General features: G+C 43.2%; 1 protein-coding gene across 16 annotated transcripts in view; it reads left to right on the forward strand.

Moving 5' to 3' along the window:
- The window catches only part of LOC147638130 (cyclin-L1-1-like), a 50,316-nt gene extending 36,847 nt beyond the window's left edge, over positions 1-13,469 (forward strand). For 2 of the 16 annotated variants that reach the window (XR_015265808.1, XR_015265813.1), the window contains 4 exons: positions 5,857-5,895; positions 6,028-6,394; positions 6,723-6,793; positions 6,974-12,531. Coding sequence is in view for 9 of the 16 variants with exons in the window: in XM_086798043.1 (XP_086654169.1) it covers positions 6,723-6,793; positions 6,974-7,002; positions 7,201-7,267 (167 nt within the window). In the remaining 7 variants the exon portion in view is untranslated. Of the gene's footprint in view, positions 1-5,856; positions 5,896-6,027; positions 6,552-6,669; positions 6,800-6,973; positions 12,532-12,993 lie in introns of those variants that run through there. The other 14 variants (XM_086798050.1, XM_086798042.1, XM_086798046.1 and 11 more) reach the window with 12 other exon arrangements.
- Positions 13,470-14,025: the final 556 nt, after the last annotated feature.

Here is a 14,025-nt window from a genome sequence, read left to right on the forward strand (position 1 = left end):
ACATGCTCATCTAACCAGCCAAGGTTATGAGAATAGTCCAGCTGAAAGCACATTGTATGTGAAGAAAACCGATGCCGATATTCTCAGTGTCATCTTGTATGTAGATGACATGCTCATTACAGGTACTAGCAAAGCACAAATTTCAGATTTCAAAGCTGATTTGAAAGCTGAATTTGATATGTCAGATTTGGGGCCTTTACAGTACTATCTCGGCATACAGTTTATGCATACAGATGATGGCATTGTTATGGAGCAAACTAAGTACATAAAAATTTTGCTAAAAAGGTTTCACATGGATGAATGTAAGCCCATTTCTACTCCAGTAGAACCAAGTGTACGGCTTACTATGCATGATATTGGAGAGCCTTTTGAGGCCGGCATTTACAGCCAAGCAGTGGGATGCCTCATTTACTTGTGTAACACGAGGCCAGACATATCTTTTGGGGTGTCTTTGTTGAGCAAATTCATGCACAGCCCAGGCACAAAACATTGGCAAGCAGTCAAACATATTTTTCGTTATCTTAAGGGTACCCTAGATCTTGGTTTGTTCCATCCCGGGGGGGTAGCTTGCAGCTTTATGCATACAGTGATTCACAGATTGGGCTGGTGATTATGATACCAGGCAATCCACCAGTGGGAATTGTTTTTTTCTTGGCAGTTCATGCATATCTTGGTTGAGTAAAAAGCAACCCATTGTTGCTACATCTACTTGTGAGGCTGAGTACAGGGCAGTCTTTACAGCTACAGTAGATTGTGTATGGTTGAGGAGACTATTGGCTGATCTTCGTGAGTGTCAGCAGACGGCTTAGAAATAAAGAGAAATGGTGAAATGCTCAAACTCGCCCAAGAGATGACTCTCTCATATTCAAATAAGCAAGAAAATGCTGCAATGCCATGTGTAGAGCTGAATTGACAAGTGTGAGGACACTTGTCTCACTTTTATCCTCTTATCTCACTTTTATCCTCTTATCTGCACCATGTCCCAAATCCAAAGGCCAAAAATTCCACAATCTTGAACTCTAAAAATCTCCCAAATGATAGCTAGTTTCTCACTAGCGCTTTGGCAATCCTCGATCTCTAGCCAACTCCGGAGGTAATTACGTGAACGGAAATTCCAAAAATAGCAACTTTCTCTAAAATCTAGGAGATGATCTCTTTGCGTTCCACCACATGAGATATACATGTAAGCACCATGTAGAGACCTGTTTCATTACTCGATCTCTCCCAAATCCTCAAGAATTCGCCATACATACTTTCCACTTAACACTTGAGCTCTAAATCCTACTTCTCTGTCTAATAAACTGTCTCGAGTGCCTGGACCACGCTACGAACATTTGGTCCTCTATACTGGATAATCCCCCATTCCCAAAGCTTGTACATCTTTTGGAGAACCAAAGCCCATCCGCACACATGAATTCTAGAGATGCCCAAAATGGTGACAATTCCACAACTTTTGTCGTATAGAACCTCACTCCCCAATCCCGAGTGACTTGCTACATGCAACTATCCTCCACTAGCATATCCATACACAAGCATGTCTTTAACCAAGGCAAGACACAGAAGATTCTGCAAAAGCATCAAACTCTGAAAATTTACATGCCCAAAACGAGCATGCCATAGCTCTGCATCATGCATAGCAGGAGTGTGGGCAGCCACTGTATTTGCATCATAAGTGCGCTTGTCATAGCTGTCTAGCTTATACAAGCCTTTGTATCGTGTTCCAGAAGTGACTATTTCATAACCCTTTGATGGGTCTTTTACCAAACACTTCTCGTCTTCAAATTCAACCTTTAAACCTTGGTCGTTCATGGCTGAGACGGAGAGCAGATTTTTCTTTATCCCTGGAACATACAATACATTTTTCATACATACATTGGCACCATTGGCTGCAATAAGTATGACATTACCAATTCCCTTTATTGGATATGTGGTATGATCTGCACATGATACAGTGCGTCCATTTGAAGCATAAACCAAGTGCTGAAATAAAGAAGGGCAAATATCACTACTGCCATAAGCCTGGACACTACATCAGTGAATGTAGGAAGCGGATTGCAAAAGAGAAAAGGAAAGAAGCAGGCAATGTAGTAGCAGACTCTTCTGATGACAAAGCACAACAATCAGCTAATGTAATCCAAGAAGAGTACACTTTTTTGGTCACATGCACTAGTGACACACCAAGTGCTTCAGACACTGATATGTCTTGCATTGCATCTGACAGACAGAATGCCATGACCAGCCTTGCTAGACTGTTGTCCCCCATGCTTAAAGCTCTTTGCTTTACCCTTATCCTTGGCTGTAAATGCCTTGTCTCCACCACGGTTGCTCGATTAGTTTGCTCTTGTTTGCTCTTCCTGCAAGAGTAAACCCACGAGCTCTTCAAAAGTGACGGGATCACCACCTCCTCTCATTGAGAGGCTGAGAGAGGTGTGAAAACCCAAGTAGGAAGGCGGTAAAGAATGAAGAGTGTTGGTGACCATCTGTCTGTTTGGGATAACCTCATCAATGTTGAGCAATTGTTCCCTTAAATCTTTCACTTTGGTGAGATGATCTGCCCATAGAGTCACCCTCATGCATAGAAAGAAGATCCAATTGCCTCTTCAAGTAGGCAACTCTTGCCTCGTTGCGTACCTGATACATTGCTTCCAATGTGTCCCATGCAAGCTTCGATGTCTTGCATGAACGAATGTGTGGAATAATAGTCCTTTTCACTGAAAGAGCTATCAATGACATGGCCTGTGCATCTCTAGAGTCCCATCTCTTCTGCTCTTGTGTGGGAGCAGGTTTTACATCAGGAGCTCTTTGAGCATCTCCCCTTTGAGGCGTAGCTGGCTGTATGGTAAGTGGGCGTGTGTCATCACCACACACGATGGCCCAAAGCCCTTTGGCTACCAGCAAATTACGGATCATGAAACTCCAGAGGGAGTAGTTAGATCCATCTAGCTTGTCCTCCTGGGTGAGCACACCAAATACATCTGTAGCATTCTGTGCCATGTCAACAAAATATATCTGCAAGCAAACCAAGCACCAATGTGCACTGCCAGGCAACCAAATGTCCTGTGCAAATGTATGCCTGCAAACCAAAGCAAGTGTAAACCTGCACCAAATTGTCCAATTACACACAATGTGTATACATACGTGACAAATCGCAACTGTAATGCCCAATTACATGCTCCAATCAGAAAATCCCCACTTTTTATGCACTCCAATCGCTTCAATGTGCATCTAATTGGCCAATTTTCACAAAAGTCCCAAATTTCTGCAAATGAAAGAGGTTCAATTTGCTGATTTTGACCTCAATTTTGAAAACCCCCAAATTGCAATTTTCAATTTTGCCTCAAATTGAGAAATCCCCCAATTTGCTTGAATCTTGCACCACCTGCAAGCTTTCAAATCTTCCTGGCAAACCCCCAAAATTTTTCGAATCTGGAGCGGACTGCCTGCAAAGCTTATTTTGTTTACTTTGTTTAATTTTTCTGTTTGCTGAAACAAAGGTACCTGCACGCGTGGGCAGTACTGATGCACAGTCGGGAAGACCAAGGTGAGGATGGGCGTTGGAGGGAGTCGTTGCAGCTGGGCAGGTGTCAACGAGGGGAAGCATTTGGAGCTGCAGGCGGGTGCTTGTACCTGGCAGCCTGGCAAGGTGTGCAGAGGACGAATGCGAGCTCTGGGCGGGGGCGGACCAGCAGAGGCGGGCGTTGGGCGTTGGTGTCGGGCCAGCCAGAGGCGGGTGTTGGAGTCGTTGGTGTCGGACCAGCCAGAGGCGAGCGCTTGTGGGCTAGCTGCACGCGTAGCTACAGCAGGACCCGAACAGACGACAGGCGTGAGCCTCGGAACGGACGGATGGGAGTTTGAGCATCCGCAACGGAACAGCGGGGGCGGCTACTAGTAGGCCGGAATGGAGCCTCGGATGGATGAACAGAGCAGCAGGCGGAACGGAACGCAAAGCCGGAGCAGAATGGGGGGTTGATGTTGGGCGACGGCGACGAAGGCCGGAACGAAAGGGGTGACGCCGTACGGGAGCGCTGAACGGAACCGCGACAGAGCTGGGCGGTGACGGTACTAGGCGCCTCAGCCGGAGAGGGAGGTGCCGCCCGTCTTTGGTGTAACAATAATTACAATGACGATGAAGCCTTCAATGTGCATGTTATCCACGTCGAGAAAGCCGAAGGATCCAAGTATGGGTGTAGCATTCTCTGCGATGGATGGAGTGACCGGAAGAAGAGAGGCATATCAACATTCTTGTCTATTGCCCTCTTGGCACATACTTTGTGTGGGGCGTGGATTCAAGAAAGGCGGGGAGGAAAACCTCGAGTGCATTCATATATCGCTATATTAAGCAAGCCCTCATGGAGGTAAGTTTCAAATTGCGCTTAAGTCTTTAAAGTTTAGCATATGTCATATGTGGCTATGTCATACACTCATTGCATCCATTCATGTGACATGTAGGTCGGGTTGGCGAATGTGGTGCAAGTCATCACCGACAACACATCAAATTGCCGTTGGATGGGGAAATTGCTCGAGGAGGACTATCCTTCCATAGTGTGGATGCTTTGTGCCTCCCATTGCATTGACTTGCTCATGGAGGAAATGGGCAAGTTAGTCTGGATGAAGGAAGTAATGGCCGAAGCTACATCAATTGTCACCTTCTTCACAACAAAGGTGAAGGTGCTTGCCATGTTTTGTGAACATAGCAAGCTAGAGTTGAAGAAGCCTTCATCCACACGCTTCGCTTACGATGTGTAATCCCCCTTCGCCAAAGAGTGGTCTCAATGAGGGGGATGAGCGAGAATCGACTGAGGCCCAAGACATGCAACAGCTTTGTCTACAGAAGGAGTGGTAGTCGGTCTACACTATTGTCATTGCGATCACGCCCTTCTATAGGGCATTCCGGATGACCGACATGGAGGGGGCCACCATGGGCCTTCTCGATCACTTCATGAGAGAGGCTCTAGCGGAGTTGCAGGCTTCTCCTTCCATCGACGACGAGGAGTGCGATGGTATGTTGGCGATTGTATGGAAGTGGATGCAAAGACCTATCTATGGTCTTGGCGCATTATTGCATTTGCTTACAAATCGCCCACCCTCTTCACCGACGTGGAGTTACTTCAAGACTGAGATGCTTTCTTGCCCAAAGGATCGCCGGAGAATAACTGTGGGAGAGGAGCTCATTAGCTACAACGACCAAAGGGAGGGGATCCGCGCTTGTATCTATTACTTGTTGGAAGAGTGAATTCCTTGTGAAGCCCCTCTGCTGGTGGGAGACATTTGGGTATGCGCTCTTAAGCCTCCAAAAGGTGGCTTTTAGAATCCTAGCTCAGGATTGCTCTTCAGGTGCATGTAGAGGAACTGGAGTTCTTACTTACGTTCCTACTCACTTGTACACACGAAGTTATGCAATCGCTTGAGCACACAACAGTTAGAGCGGCTAGTGTATCGTCGAGCTAACTTGCGCATGGTGCGTGCGATTGAAAAGATGGAATCGGTGAGAGAGGTATAACTTAGTGATGGCGACTTCGGTGAGGCCACGGATGCGTTCTCTTCTCTTGAGGATGATTTCAGCGAGAGCTCCGATAGTGATGCCTTTTTCTAGTCTCTCCTTAGGCCTTGGCCCTCAAATGTAAGTTTGTAAGTGTAAAAGAAACCGCATTTTCTCGTGCAATATCCCAAAATTTCATATCATACCAAAAATTCCCGTACCGTATTGTACTGTGACAACTATGGGGCCACCTGGCCATGCCATTATAGATGATGAGCCCATGTGTAGCTTCCATCTCGGGGAGAGAGAGAGAGAGAGAGAAAGAGAGCTGATGCTCCTTGTTGACAATTCCGTATCTTTCTCGCTCCTGCATGCAGGTTATTCAGACAAGATCAGACATCATGGGTCAACTCGAGGTGTGGTCCTGTAGCCAACTGTTATTTAGCCTTTCTTTACCTTGACCATTGGCATTTATATTTAAAATTCAGTTGAGTTGCTGTATTTATCAATCTATTAAGTCGGTAGATTTTTTTAATTTTTTTTTGCAGAGAGGGAGTACCATAGCTCTTATAAACTAATACGCGAAAAAGACCGGCACCGGCATCATCCCTACACATGAAGAAAGCTACCAGAGTTTTATCTTGTAGTTTTCACTTTTTTCATTGCTTAAATCATGATCCAGTAGTGATTGGTATCCAAGAGTAAACATTCATGTGACCTCAACTATTGGTGATGATCAGTGATTGACTGGTCAGTAGCTGTGCCAACTTTTTCTTACTGTTTCCCTCAGTGGAGACTTGCTTGTGGAGCTGCCTTTTGTTCAGTGAGCTGCACTGGATGAAAAGTAGACTGGAGTTGAAGAGGAGTTGTTGCTGTCTACAAGCTGGTCTGAGGAGCTGCTCCGTAAACTTCACGGTCGGTTTCTGGACCCATGTAGTGTTGGAGCAATAGCTTTGAAGTAAACATTATGGAGTGTAATTTTAATGATTTCTGAACAATTGGGCAACCTGGACCTTCTATTGTATCAATCTGATAAATATCATTACAGCAAAGTGGTATCTCCACATGTTGGCTATGCTTATGTACTGCTCGTGCTGCATAAAGAAGAGTTTGTTAAACTGCATAAAATAGCATAATTCTATTGCACTTGTACTGATGTGGAGTATGCATGCATGTTCGCATTACTGTAGCAGCCCCCATAACAACATAGCACGCTGTGCTCATGAGGGGGACAATGTGGCAGGCCATCCTTATCCTGATTTGGTGGTAAGTGCGGACTGGACCAAGTTGTGCTGCAATCCAACAATGCAGCAGGTACTATCAACAAACAAATTAGTCCACATCTGAGGGCTTGCAGAAGCTATATACAACTAAACTTCTGTTATTGTCTTTACTGTAGACTTGTTGGACATGCTTGTTTCTTGCGCATGTTTGCACTTCTTTATGGTTTGATTTCCCGAAACCAGTCTTCACTGTGTACTTTTTATTTTGTAGGATATAAGATCACATCAGACGGGTTTTCAGTAAGTGGAACTGCATGTTTCAATTTTAATGCATTATGGGTACTGGTGTATGCTTGTAGATGACTCTTGTTAAATAAAATATGTAAATGCAATATGGGTAGTGGTGTATGCTTCTTGATGATGGGTCTGGGTGTTTTGCTCTAATGTCTTTCTGCTTTAGATTGTGGAAATGCTTGAAAGCTTCATTATTGTTGGTAGTAACAGGAACTGCAGGAATTTCTCTTATTGGGATGGGATCCATGCTCATAGTTCCCCTTGGAGCTAGATCAAGGATGCCGGGTAAAACTTTTGATCCTCATTCGTGCTTCCAAGATGAAGATTGAAAACATGTGCTACTTAGGAATATAAGAGCTTGATTTCAATGTGGATATCTTTCTTTTCCCTTTTTGCCTTCGAAGGGTCTTCTTTAAATTCTTCCATTTCCCACCACTGTTTAATTTGGTTGGTTGTGTTACATTAGAGTCATTTAAGGACGAGTATGTAACACGGAGTGTAGGATCATGGCTATGTCAGTTGGCGAGGTGGTGAATCGGAGGGGAAATTTCCAAGGGAGAGGCACTAGGCATTAATTTATGTGCTTTAAAGGTGATGGCCCAAGAATGGGTCAAACCTGAGGCCATTGGCCACATGGCAGCCATTGGGCAAGGGGGACTCAGTCAAGCATGTGATTAGAAGCCCCAATTGTGGGAAATTCTCGAAGGGGGCTTGAGATTAAGCAATTGTGCAGTGGACTTGTTGAGGTTGGAAGGCGATGGAATGGTGATAACCCTTTGTGCTTCTAATGTACTCAATTTAAGAAACAGGCAATCTCTCGGTGGCTGTTTTTTTTTTTTTTTTGGGGGGGGGGGGGTTGGTTGTTGTTCCCTTCCAACTAGCCTTAGGCCCAAGATCCTCTGATAGTTACCATTTTTTCACCCGCCGGTAGGCACATTTCACCGCCTATAGGCTCTTTTTTTCCACCTGTAGGCGATGCCGCCAAGGGAGCACCTAGTGGGGGTTTGAACTCAGGACCTCCTGGTCCCAAGACAAAACATCTCACTACCTTAGCCACCACCACCTCATTGGTTGCTGGCTGATTTTTAGGGTGTTGTGTCTTGCAGACCTTGAGTTTGAGGCTGGGAAGCTGTTGCTTATGCTTCTGGTTGTGTCCATGTGCTGTCCTTTTTCTGGTACAAGAGTAAATGGGGGAAGGGCTCTTTTTGTACATAGACTTCTTAGTAGACCTGCAAGGTTTTTTTTTGTGCTTGTGGATTCTCAAAATCTTTCTTCACAGGAGTAAGGCTGCTCCAAGGTCCTATAGGCTTCATCATATTTTTTTAAAAAATTGCAGCTTCACAGGAGCAAAAGGCTGCTCCAAGGTCCTATAGGCTTCAGAATATTATTTACGAAGCCAAGTGTCTCTTGTTGTTGATTTATATTTCAATCCATGTATTAATCATATATGAGTCATCTTTAAGAATCAAATGATGTCAAGTAACGATTGAAACTAGGTGTACTTGTAAACCAAGGTTAAATCTGAAACAAAAGGAACGTTGGGGTATCTAAAGCCAGTCTTAGGCGGATCTGCACAGGTAGCACACAATTATTAGTTGGCAAAGACATTATGATTGGCTTTTTCATGAGCCCTATTTGCGTGGTGCTTTGTTGTGAATAAAGATTAGCCAAATGAGCACATAAAAGTTTGAAACGCCAGAATAGTTGGCAGAAATGTGAACTGAAAGATGGGCACTGTGGGCATGTGACGAAAGGAGAACCACAAAGTAAAGGAACCGAAGCAGAGGGAAATGGTTTGTGGAACTGCACTCCTACAAATCTTTTTTTCCCTAAGTGTAGTGATTTAATTATAAAAAAGAAACATAATTTTAATTTTCCCCAGGTTGTAACGGGGTTGTAGGATGTGGGCTGTTTGTGGGCCTGAGCAGGCACGTGTGTCCAGTTGGAGATTCTCACAGGGCGGGCTGTCAGGCTAGAGCTAGTTATCTATATTACTGGCCCCTACATACTTCCCCCCATTCTTGTTATTCAGCATTAAACGAAATATCAGGTTGCTGCAGCATTTTGATGACGTTTCTTCTTTTGTACTAATGGACAGTCTCGCATAGATGGACCAATCACAGCTTAACATGAAGGAATTTCTGATGTCACGGAAGCTATGGCAGGCTTGCCCTTGATGTGGGACCCCCACCGCAAAGCCATGATCTTTATGTAGGAGCGGTATGACACTGTCAGTATTTTGAATTTTGAAGTAGGTATTGGGAGAAGCTAGAGCAAATTGAGCCTGAGACCCACTTTAGCTTGTTTGCAAATGGTTGGGAAGATGATGACCCTAGAATTTTATGGAGCATTTGCAAGGAGTACCTTGCAATGATTCAAAATAACATAGCAAAGCATAACTGGTGTTAGCTCGGACAAGTAAATGGCGGGCCAGCTGGCGTATCTCCAAGGTCTCTGCCAGGGAAGTGAGACCTTTGCTCCAGCAACTAGGATGACCACGATTTGAATGGAGACCTTGAGGTAGTGCATAGAAAGAAGACCCACCAGGCACATGTGCTTGGCTTAATTCCTCAGCATTCCCATTGCTTTGTCAGTGGGAACTCATCTTGTGAAATTATCTTGTTTTGAAGGAATTGAGTACTTGCTCTTGATGGGGTTTGTGTCTTAAATGAGTTCCCAATCAGCCACTTGGGTTTGCAGGGCTTAGAGTTTCATCCCATCTCTGGCTGTATGTCAGTATGCTAAACTTTTATTATCATCTATGAGCTTTGATGAGATATCCTGTTGTCTGGGAGTGCTACCACTTGCATGGGAAGAATTTCTTTCAAAGATGCTGTTTGCAAGAACCCAGGTTTTGAAGCCTAACTTATCTTCCCAGGGTAGTTCACAATTTACCCTTGTTAACAGTTAAGAGTGGAAATCTTAGCTGAGGACTATCATTGTGATTGACTGATGCAACTGTTGCACGGCTTAAAAGTAAATGTAGTTCTTAGCAAGCAAAGACTAGGGGGATTTTCCTTAGCTACAGCAAGAGATTTATGTCTGCTATAACTGGGTCTTGAACTTGCTGTATGCTTGTTGGCTTATTGCAAGTACTTTTAAGACCACTTGACACAATTCTAAATTAATGACAGAGGGTCTTATTTGGTTACCATGCAAGAAAGCATCTTGGATATTAAATGCTTGTACCAAAAAATCCTCTATATGACATCGCACACCTTATCCCCCAAGTGCAGCATATTTACTTGTGCACTTTTTCCTCTAGCCCGCCTGTATGTTTAACCCACAAACCCTATTTTGAAATACTCCGTAGCAAATGACATAACTCGAGTATTTACTGCTTTGGAAGTTTATAATTAACATTAGTGAACTTTTTGAAGAAACGATGCCACATAACATTGTCTCATTAGGGGGAGTGAGAATGGTTAGCTAGATTTATGTAAGGAAACAGGTAGGCAACAAACTTTATACGAGGCCACATTGTTTTGTTACATCAGTTGTCTGAGGGGGGAGTGCAAGGACTAAGGTACTATACAACTGAAGACTTCATTCATAAAGCTAACAGTGGCTTCTCTTTGAAGAATGAGGGGCATGCCCAAAAATATTCAGTCATCCATATGAGGGCAGAACCGGACTTCAATCCTTTTCACCCAGCACTTGCTGGGCATCTTTGTGTATCGGCAAGTTATGTCAACATTCAGTCATCCTGCTGAATATTTTTCGCCCTGAGATTAATGAGGCTCACATCTAGCTGTGTCAAAGCTTGAACAGAGGCTCCTCGTGGTGAGAATGAGGGGAAGGGGTTGTGACATAAGCACTTTGCCTGCTAAATCAATGATAGTGGGTTGCTATTCTACAGGTGGGCTGCCTCTGCACCTGCAAGTTAGGATTTGTGGCAGTGGATAATTTGACACCGCTCAGGACTGGTGAAAGGATCTTAAGTTTGGATGGATTCTGTGCCTGAGCAACAACACAGGGTTTAGGGAGGGAACTGCTTACTGACCATCAGGTTTGGGTGGTCGCTGTAAATTCACAGACTGATTTGGGCCTGACGTGCCCCCCCCCCCCCCCCCCCCCCCCCCCCCCCCGTCTACCCCTCTTTCTGCCCTCGATCTGTTGTGCTTTTTGGTTTTTGATGGCCAGGCTTCCACTAAAGAGGTTTTTAAAGGTTTTCTCCTAGCGGCCTGGCTTTTGTCCCAACTTCCAGACTGGTCAAGTTGTGGTCTCTCTTGTTCCTGGGATTAAGAATTTCTCATAACTTAGATCGTAAATCAATGTCATATGCTGTGCCTGAGCAACAACACAGGGTTTAGGGAGGGAACTGCTTACTGACCAGCAGGTTTGGGTGGTCTCTGTAAATTCACAGACTGATTTGGGCCTGACGTGCCCCCCCTGTCTACCCCTCTTTCTGCCCTCGATCTGTTGTGCCTTTTGGTTTTTGATGGCCAGGCTTCCACTAAAGAGGTTTTTAAAGGTTTTCTCCTAGCGCCCTGGCTTTTGTCCCAACTTCCAGACTGGTCTAGTTGTCGTTTCTCTTGTTCCTGGGATTAAGAATCTCTCAGAACTTAGTATCGTAAATCAATGTCATATGCTTTTGTACAGTAAGAAAACGTGACAGATGTCAAGAGATAATGTAGATGCATCTCGTTGAAAAAACACGTTGAATGTGATGTCAATGAGCGTTTTCGGGATATATTGCTTTTGTATTAGATACTTTTTGGAATGGTAAATGTGAACTTACAATACCGTACTGGATTTATTCAATAATGGAGTCCTATCTAAGAAGTGCCCACTGTTCAAAGGTGACCGTCCGTAAGGTAAAGGTTAAAGTATGTATTTATATAGAAAGCATGCGCTTGTGAAAGGTATTATGAATGCTAGCATTAAAGGTATTATTTGCAGTAAGTTTCTATGGTTTATGATTGTAAAATTAGCTCTATACCGAAGCCTTTCGTGAAATTAGCTCTATACTGAAGCTTTTCTTTCCATTTACTCACTGAAGAAATGCCCAATATAGATTAATTTTTATATTGAATTCTGGTTTAGATGAATGATTTTTGGTACTGAACATGATTACGTAGAGGAAGACTACATGCTTTGCAAACTTGTTTAGTTCACATGGTTTAAAGCATAAGGGGATTACAAGTATCAATGTTTCTGCAAATTAAGTAATGTGAAATGAATGTGTTGCAATGCCGATTCGATGTCAATGAAACACAGTGCAGACATGGTATGTGCATAAGTAGTGTATTATTAACATAGTTCAAGCCAAAGACAGCAAAATTGCTGTGAATTTGGTGTACCATTTTACAAGCAATCATAGGACAGAAAAGATATCAAGCTACACAAGGTCAATGGCAAGACTTATACAACTCAGCTGACGAGTCATGTTATGAGAGACTAATTTGCTGGAGTGCCGAGTTTATTTGAGTGGAGGATAAACTTACAAGAGTTGGAACACATTTAAAAATAAATGAAGTTTTTGACTATTATTTTCTTTGGAAATAACTAGTTGATGGAAATGATTCGTGAGATGAATAGGCCAATGGGGGTTGAAGTCTTTTATCATGAAGGGGTATAGTTGTGAGGGGAGAAGCCGATAAGTGTCAAAGTGGTTTTGCTTGAGGTTTTACCACCTTGCAGTGTATCATGTATGCATGCTTTTATTTTTATTCCTTGCACCAAGGAGGGTGGAGGCTCCTCTGTTACATGTGAGGTAACTTGTGAGGCTTGCCTACCAATTTACACATACTAGGGCACTAGGGCTCTTGCAAGATGTTACACGTGCAGGATTTGGAAATGAGTGTCTCTGATTTCAGCAGTACTTTTCAGTTTTTCTTGTGTAACTTGTGTTTAGTGATCAAGTTAACTTTCATGCATATGAAAGGAACAGCCTAAAAGAGATGAGGATCCCATGATAAGGACTGGTGGCCCATTTTGAACCCTCCCTTTGTTTCTTCTATTTTAATGCATATAAACTTTAGTGTGTATTTGCAGGTACAAGATAGGAGCCCCATTTGAGCTACACTTTGATTGCAACAAAATCCAATAGCATAATTAGTTACGATTGCCTTTGGGCATCCACATCACCTTTGTAGTGATGGTTCTTACACTCCGTAGGGAAAGATACTTCCTCTCTTAAAGGCATATATCCTTCTCACATCACCTTTGTTTGTAGTGATGGTTCTTACACTCCGTAGGGAAAGATACTTCCTCTTTTAAAGGCATATATCCTTGTGATTTTTGCTTAGAAGTGCTTGTTTTTGGCATGAGAGACTTGGTAAACTTTTAAAGGAAGATTTAAAGGCGGCTTTGGATAGAGATGAGGGCCATTTAGAAGGCAAGTGAATTTGTAGCATTTTATTTCAGTGCTTAAGCCAAAGCTTGGCCAGCTCTAGTGAAGATCTAAATAGATTTGGTGTTTGGTGTTGTCATCACTAGTTTGAGAAGTAATTAAGAATTATCATTTCCCATGGCACTGTAGCAAAAAACTTTCTTGATCCTTCCACTAAATTTTCAAGAGGTTAATACTTTCGATCAAGGTAAAAAACAAAGAGCTTTCATGCTTTTTAGTGATATTGGCAAACTTCCTACAATAAAGTGCATAAGAAAACAACCCTAGGTAATGCGAAACCCCCATATAAATTGGTTGTTGAGGTTAAGAAAATACTAAGTTTTTTAAAAAGGACAATCCTTATATAATCATTTGGCTAGTAAAAGTGTCCCTCATCAAGTTCAACTTCTTTCGGGTGTCTACTCGAGCTGGTGGAGTGACAGAACATGCTTCATCAAGAAGTGTTAGGGTTCCTACTAAAATTATACATTGTGAAGCTTTGCCCTACTACCCCCAAGCAAATGGGCACAAAGAGAGCACCAACAAGATTTTACATGTCTTGATCGAAAATTTTACATCCTATAACGAGTCAATGAATGGGAAGAAAAGTAACTAGGAGCTCTATGGGCTTGTTGCATTACCTATAGATAGCTCAATTATGATTGTACAGAGATCATCATTACAAAGAGCATGGA

Source organism: Cibotium barometz, chromosome 5 (genome assembly GCF_041138505.1).
Source record: "Cibotium barometz isolate CiBa-2024 chromosome 5, ASM4113850v1, whole genome shotgun sequence".
Taxonomy (NCBI): Eukaryota; Viridiplantae; Streptophyta; class Polypodiopsida; order Cyatheales; family Cibotiaceae; genus Cibotium; species Cibotium barometz.